The sequence below is a fragment of the Rattus norvegicus genome, chromosome 10, assembly GCF_036323735.1.
Source record: "Rattus norvegicus strain BN/NHsdMcwi chromosome 10, GRCr8, whole genome shotgun sequence".
In the NCBI taxonomy this organism is placed as follows: domain Eukaryota; kingdom Metazoa; phylum Chordata; class Mammalia; order Rodentia; family Muridae; genus Rattus; species Rattus norvegicus.
In genome coordinates this window covers 12,808,636-12,816,662 of record NC_086028.1, presented here as the reverse complement: position 1 = coordinate 12,816,662, position 8,027 = coordinate 12,808,636, and the positions used below count along the sequence as shown (strand labels likewise).

General features: G+C 41.0%; 1 protein-coding gene across 1 annotated transcript; it reads left to right on the top strand.

Moving 5' to 3' along the window:
* Positions 1-7,005: 7,005 nt before the first annotated feature.
* Positions 7,006-7,947, top strand: Or1f26 (olfactory receptor family 1 subfamily F member 26). Its single transcript, NM_214829.1, has one exon. It carries the CDS (start codon positions 7,006-7,008, stop codon positions 7,945-7,947), a length of 942 nt encoding a protein of 313 aa, NP_999994.1.
* The last annotated feature ends 80 nt before the right edge of the window (positions 7,948-8,027 follow it).

Sequence of the window (8,027 nt, the reverse complement as noted above, 5' to 3'; positions counted from 1 at the left end):
ATACAAAGAATCAATAATTATGTTAAGAGATTCAGAGAAATCTAACAATATCATCAGGATTGCATGCAATTTTGATTTTTGAACCAATGCATATGGACTTTTGAGTACCTTGCATATTTTCTCAGATTTATAACCTGCCATCACCACCTTGTGTACAGAATTGAACATTGATGCCTCTGGAATTGGAGTTCTCTTTACAATACATGGAAGAATCCAATTAGGTCTTTTATGTTTGCCTTTCAGATATCTGTTCTTAATTTCAACCAAGTAGTTTGCAAACTCTTTGCTAATATTCATTAATAAGCCATAATGACACAATCTCAGCATTTATAAGAGGTACAAAAATTTCAGCCATATCTGTTTCTGACAATTGACAGTCTTATTATATCTTTTATAATTAATTCAGAAATATTTTCTATATATTTTTTAAATTTTTTACTTTGTTTATGAGCTAAGAAAATCCATTTCCTAATACTATCTTCCTTCTGCATAATGTGCCCAGTAGGAGAATGAGTTGAAGGCAAAATGACTGAAATACAATCAAGTTTAGGATCAATTTGATCCACATATGCCTCTTGCAGTCTTTGTTCTACAAGGGTTTTCTTTTTCTGCTTCAGCTGTTAGACATTTTGGACTGTTTAAATTTGAATCTCCTTGTAATGTTTGAAACAAATTACTTCGCCTATATGTGCTTAATCCAATTGCACACACAGTTAATATCTCCCATCAATTACTGAAAATAGTTAAAAGTTAGTGCTTGGTCCCTACAGACCTGTACCTTTTGTGGTCAAATTTTATGTTGACTGATTTTATAACCCAAACAACTAAGTGAAATTCCTCTTTGTATTTTTTCTGGAGCAATCTGTATCCCCCAGCATGGCAGAATTCTTTGTGTTATCTTAAATATATTGTCTGAAATATTTTCATCAGAATCAGCCAACAAAATGTCATCCACATAATAGATTGAGAAAATTGCTTATGAATAATTTCTAATGGTTGTTGCACAAAATACTGACATAAAGTTAGACTATTTAATGTTCCCTGTGGAAGTACATCCCAATCATATCTTTTTATTGGACCACTGTTGTTCAGAGTAGGTACTGAGGAAGCAAACCTTTCCCTGTCCTGCTCATGTGAGAGTATAGGGGAAAAGCAATATTTCCAGTCAATTATGATAATAGATCATGATTGTGTCAACAAGGAAGGTAAAGGTAAAGGAAGTCCAAGCTGTAAATGACTCATTAGTTTATTTATTCTATTAACTTCTCTTTAATCATTATCATTCTCCATTTACTGGATTTCTTGATTCCTCCCTCCCTTCCTTCCTTCCTCCCTCCCTCCCTCCCTCCCTCCTTCCCTCCCTCCCTCCCTCCCCCCCCCTCTCTCTCTTTCTTTCTTTCTTTCTTTCTTTCTTTCAACAAATTCAGGGAAATGTTGTAGACAGGTAGACTCTTATATATGTTGGGTCTCCAGTTGCTATTGTACCAGTTGTTCAAGTGACTTCTTTTTGTTATGGCTCACTGCTCTTGCCATACAGGTCTGTTTGATAACCATTTGGGAGGCCAAGTTGTTGGTATGTCATTTGTACCATTAATTTGCATCTCTGATTCTTAACTACTTTTTACCAGAACACATAGTTTCCAGTATTCCCCAAATCCCTGGTTCTTTCTAAAAGAGCAGCCTTGCCCTTGATGTAAGAAAACATCAACAGTTGAGTACTTCTATCCCCTGCATTAATTTACATCTTAATTTTTACATACGCCATGATTGTAATTTCTTCTTTGATATCTAACACCTGGATATACAATAAATCCTTGAGATGTTAAGCCACTTCTTTCTGCCATTATTCCTACTGCTTCTGAGGGTAAAGGATCATGAATACCAGTGGTTAACTTTTAACATTCAACTTTTGGTGGTAATGTAAGAGGCATATCTGTGGCCACCTCCAAAGCTGCACTTCCTTGAGTAGCATGTATAAGACCAAAAATACTTAGTTTTGATTTTTTGCCTGCTTGGTACCTTCTGATTCATATTGTTTGCTGTGGGGCCTCAGGATGACAGGCCCCTCTGTTCATTTCCCAATAGCAAGAGGTTACCTCATATGTCTCTCTTGGACCTACAATCCTTTGACCAATGTTTGCTCATTTTACACTGACTGAAATATTCTGGAAGCCTTTGTGTTTCATTGTAGCCAAAACGTTCTCTTCTACTAATACCATATTCTTCAGAGGCAATGTCCCTGCTATCCTGAGCTTAGAATCTTATAACCTTGCAATTTCTTGGGAAAGGGCCAAATTTACCACAATTAAAGCATTGGGCATTTGATTCCTGAGACTTCTAGCTATGGCTTTCCCTATGATATTAACATAGTGCTCCTACAGGACAATATCAGTTGACTCTTAGGCATTTGACTACTGGGGCTCCTTGTGCTTTCAATGGTCTGATTGTTCTCCTACATACATTATTTCCATTTTCAAATGTCAAGATTTCTATCAATGACTCTATGGTTCCAGGGTATGATATGGCTCTATTTATAGCTGAACCCAGTCTCTGTAAGAAGTTCATAAATGCTTCTGCAGGACCTTAGTAAATGAGGTGAACTCCCCCAGCCCCTGTCCCCTGGCTTCTCAATTATATTCTAAGCTTTTAAAACCTCAACATGACATTGTTCCATTACAACATAATCAGATTGTTTGTTCCCATAGGTCAGCAAAACACCTTTCACCAAGCAGTTGGTCTTTAGTAACAATTATACCCCTTTCTACATTTCACTGTTCTATTTTCGTGGTGTTGTCTCCACTACAACAAATATTGTAATTGTTAACCAGCTTCTAGCCAGCTGAGATCAATCCCTTCCAATCTTGGGGAATAACTCTAGGCTGCATAACCCAGTTACCTATCATTTCTTTAATATATGGAAAATGCAAGCCATAGTACCACAGCCTCTTTAAAATCCTTTAGATCTAGCATTTCTATTTGATTCCATGTCAAATTATTATGAGCATAATCACCATCATTAGCAGGACTAAGGACAAAGACTGGAAGGTTGAAGGTGCCTTTGTAACCCTAAGCGAATCCTCTGGATGTGCACCTGACTGAGCACTAACATATACCACTTCCTACTCTTCAGCATGCTTTGGGCACCAGGCAGTGAAAGTAGGTGGAGCAGGGTGGGTGGCAGTTTGCCTTGCAGTCTAGTTTACTTTCCTTTTTCGCTGTGCAGTAAATTCCCAGAATCAACACCAATTCCAAACACTGTTTTTCTCCTCCTACTGGCTCTTATTGTTTTCCAAGCACTTCAACCTCTATTCACATACTGTCTATGGGCAGAGCCATCTCTGTAATCATCTGTAACACAAGAGAATGGAGTGTACCTTCTGAATGTTCAGGTTTCCCCCGAATCTGTTTCAAAACGGTCTAGATGATTATGAAGCAAATCCAGAAAACCCTTTCTGGAAGCAAGGTAGCTGCTATTTTGCTAACTTCCTTAAATAATAATTCCAACACAACAAAACTTGCCTTTTACTCTACCCACCAAGTAACTCACCTGAACCGCGTTGGACCCCATTACTTAGACTTTTCAAAACCTATTTTAATAAGGGGTTTTTAAATTCTTCAACCTCCCTTCTAGCCCACTGGCCAAACATAAGGAATAAAAGTTGACTAATAGGACAAAAATGATGTGTACATCTTTAGAAGAAGTACTTTGGGGTGATACCAATCTTCTTTCTCAGGATATCAATAACTTTAAGCAGAAATCAGTAGTGATAGACCAGATGAACTGGGAAACACCAACCATCAATTAGTAGCAGCAGGTCCATCCAGAAGGAACCACTAGTCTCCTGAATTAGCACAAGGGCACAGAAGCAGCAAGAAGCATCCAGGATGTCACAAGAAGCTCTTTGGCATTTTTATTTCTACAGAGTCATGACTGTGAAGATCTGTGAAGACCAGAAAACATTGCAATGTGAACAAACTCAAGAGTGTCATCAATGAGGACCAACAAAGCTTTGCAAGGCAAATCAATGCAACAGTGTAGTTTACTCTCTGTTGGGTTCTACTTACCCTCTTTCCAAACATCACATGTCCTCTCAAGTGTCTGCCTCAGCAAAACATCTTCTCATGAGAAAGCTTCTGGAAAAGTCTCATATGACATAACTGAATCTTAAAGGAAATCAGAAATTTCCTCTTCAAGGACTGGTTCATGCAATTAGTTTTTCAGACAGTCACCCACTGCTGAATGAAGATTCATTTATTAAAACTCTTAATGTAGGACTTTGTAGAAGGCTCAGTGTATAAATGCTCACCATGCCAATAGGAGGAGAGAATTCAGATCCCTCAACTTATGAGAAAGACAACCTGACATGGTGGCCACCTATAATCCTAACCCTGGAGAGTCAGGAACAGGGTATCCTTAGAACAAGTTGTCTAGTTAGACTAATCATGATTGGTGATTGTTGGTTTTAGCAGGAGACCTTGCCTAAAAATATAAGGTGGAGGGCAATTGAGGAAGATGCCTGGTGTGGTGGCTTGAATGAGAATGCTTCCCAAAAGCTTATATACTTGAATGTCTAATCCCTAGTTGGTGGACTGTTTGGGGAAGGATTAAATAATATGGCCTTTTTGTGGGAGGTGTGTTACTGGAGGTGGGCTTCAAGGTTTCAAAATTCTTCACCAGGCCCAGGCCCAGGCCCAGGCCCAGGCCCAGGCCCAGGCCCAGGCCCAGGCCCAGGCCCAGGCCCAGGCCCAGTGTCTGTCTCTGTCTACTTCTGACTCTGTCTCTGTGCGTCTGTGTCTGTGTCTGTGTGTCTCTGTCTCTGTCTCTGTCTCTGTCTCTGTCTCTGTCTCTCTCTCTCTCTCTCTCTCCCCCCGTGGCTTAAGATGCAAAGCTCTCAGCTACCAGTCTAGAGCTGAGCCTGTCTGTTTTCTAATATGATTCTCAATCCTCTAAAACTGAAGTAAGGCACTATTAAATGCTTGCTTTTGTAAGAGTTACTTTGGCCATGGTGTGTCTTCACAGCAATAGAACAGTAACTATGACACCTGACACCAACTTTGATCCTGTTTATGCATGTACACCACAAACATATACATATAGACACACCCACAGCTACACACATAAACACCTACTATAACATATGTACATACCCCCTGTACATATGCTTACAAACACACACATACATACACATACACCCAATACATACACATAGAAAACATCTTCCAAATATACACACATATATACACATATACACAAACAAATCCATTGACAAATACAGATACAAACATACATACATAGAAGACACAAACAGGAATCCTTCCTGCTGTAACCTAGGAAAAGTTTGTTTCTGTGATACAAAACTATGAATCTTGAGCAAAATATGACTGAAAATAGAAAGTCATCAAAAAATGACTCAAATTGAGAAATGGAAATGAGGAGGGGCTTTCTTTAAATAATTCCGTCTCCTTCTCTTCATCTGCCTGCCTCTCATCTGCCTATTTCTCCTTTCTTTCCCTTATTATGAAACTCAGGCAAGTCTCCAAATTATAACTCTTCTGCCTCAACTCTCCAGGAATTACAGCTGTGTGTCATCATGCCTGTTTGCTTGCTCCCTTCTTTATTCTCTGCTCTTTGGATAAGAATGGGGAAAGCAGAAACGGTTAGAGTTATTCACTGTGGTCCATAAACAAATGGAACCTCCCGATACTTTCACATGCTCTGGAGGTGTGTGCATGTGCATGTGCATGTGCGTGCGTGCGTGCGTGCGTGCGTGCGTGTGTGTGTGTGTGTTAGTATCATGTCTTCCTAGCCCTACCATACTGAAACATTGTGGGATAGGGGTTCCATTCTCAGAAAGCATTAACCCATGTGAGTTGGAAAAGTACCTCAAAAAGCATCTACTGTAAAGGCCAAGTTCCTCATAAACAGTGTCCCTTAGGAGCTGGCTTCCTTTTAATTCAAACTCTAATGCATTTGGTACACCTCAGTACATGTTCTTACTATTGCTGCCTCAAATGGAAAGTGATATGACCTCAGTGATCACTGCTAAAGATGACAGAATACAAAAAAGCAAAGATTACACCAAACATACAAAAATGCAAAAATTTCCCCTCCTCACCAGTAGACAAAGACTCAGATTATAAAAGTGATTGAGATTTGACGTGGTATATAATGCTATCTGGGATCTGTGTCTACCAAGGTGAAGTCATTTCTGAAGCTTGTACATTTTAAACAAACTATTGCATGCAAACTTCGATAATATTCTGTCATCATCATTTGGTCCAAAGGGACCAACAATGTAGTTGGGAGTTTCTCTCTTCTGGTCTCTAATGAGGCTCTGAGGGATTCTGATCCCATTGGTCAAAGTGACTTCTGTAAATGACTGTTCTGTGATTGTTCTGAACATCTTTCCTAGTCAGAAGGTCAAGAACCCAAATACCTGCTCCCCACTTGTTCAGGGCTTCCAGTGTTTCCAGTTATCACAGACCCTGCTATTAGTTCAAGCTGAACAGCATTGAGGAGGTTGAATAGCACCAACCTCCTTCCAGGTAAGGTTACAGCAGTGAGACATAAACATTTGGTTATCCAGAAGTGAATAACCAACGGCCCTGAAACTTCTTCCAGAGGCAGGGAGGCAAGTTAGAAGTCCTGAATCCACTATCACCTGAGATAAAGATAGAACTAAGGAATCATTCCCTTGAGGTTGTTCTGAGCTGTCTGAGGTAGAGGGAGAGCTGAAAGGTGTGAACTTATGTACAGCTATTCTTAGAGGCTGTGTGGCTGAGGGATACTCAGGAAGAAATACATCAGGGGTGAATGTTGGAATGAAGAAGTATAGACAGTGCGGGTATATCCTGTGTTAGTTACTCTCTGAATTGATTTACGAACATGAGCCTACCCTGTGCCTTATCATGTTGTGACCCTGCCTGGTGCCCTATCATATTGTGATAGCGCACATCAAAGTTTTGAATTTATTTTCTTCTATTCAGTTCACTGGTCTCAGGCTCATGAGCAGCACCAACCAGTCCAGTGTCTCTGAGTTCCTCCTCCTGGGGCTCTCCAGGCAGCCCCAGCAGCAGCAGCTCCTCTTCCTGCTCTTCCTCATCATGTACCTGGCCACTGTCCTGGGAAACCTGCTCATCATCCTGGCCATCAGCACAGACTCCTGCCTGCACACCGCCATGTACTTCTTCCTCAGCAACCTGTCCTTTGTGGATGTCTGCTTCTCCTCCACCACTGTCCCCAAGGTACTGGCCAACCATATACTTGGGAGTCAGATAATTTCCTTCTCTGGGTGTCTCACACAGCTGTATTTTCTCTTCATGTTTGCTGACATGGACAATTTCCTGCTGGCTGTGATGGCCTATGACAGATTTGTGGCCATATGCCACCCTTTACACTACACAACAAAGATGACCCATCAGCTCTGTGTCCTGATGGTGACTGGATCATGGATCACTGCCAGCCTGAATGCTCTGTTGCACACTCTGCTCATGGCTCGACTCTCCTTCTGTGGGGACAACATCATCCCCCACTTCTTCTGTGATGTGACTCTGCTCCTGAAACTTTCCTGCTCAGACACACATCTCAATGACCTGATGATTCTTACAGAGGGAGCTGTGATCACAGTCACCCCATTTGTCTGCATCCTGATCTCCTACATCCACATCACCTGTGCTGTCCTAAGAGTCTCATCCACTAGGGGAGGAAGGAAAGCCTTCTCCACCTGTGGCTCCCACCTGGCTGTGGTTTGCCTCTTCTATGGCACCATCATTGCTGTGTACATCCATCCATCCTCTGCTCATTTATCTGACAAGTACATGGCAGCCACTGTGCTATACACAGTGGTGACTCCCATGCTGAATCCTTTTATCTATAGCCTGAGGAACAGGGACCTGAAGGAGGCCCTAAGAAAACTGGTCCATGGAAGAACATTTTTTGTCCAGTGAGAAGATCTGAGGAGTCAGTTCAGGAGATCTATATTTCACTGTAGCAAATGAAGTTTTAGTCCTGAAAAATGTTAGGAAAT

What these genes read in the sequence shown, in the direction of transcription:
- Or1f26 (NM_214829.1), top strand. Translation starts at nt 7,006, where the DNA reads ATGAGCAGCACCAACCAGTCCAGTGTCTCTGAGTTCCTCCTCCTGGGG.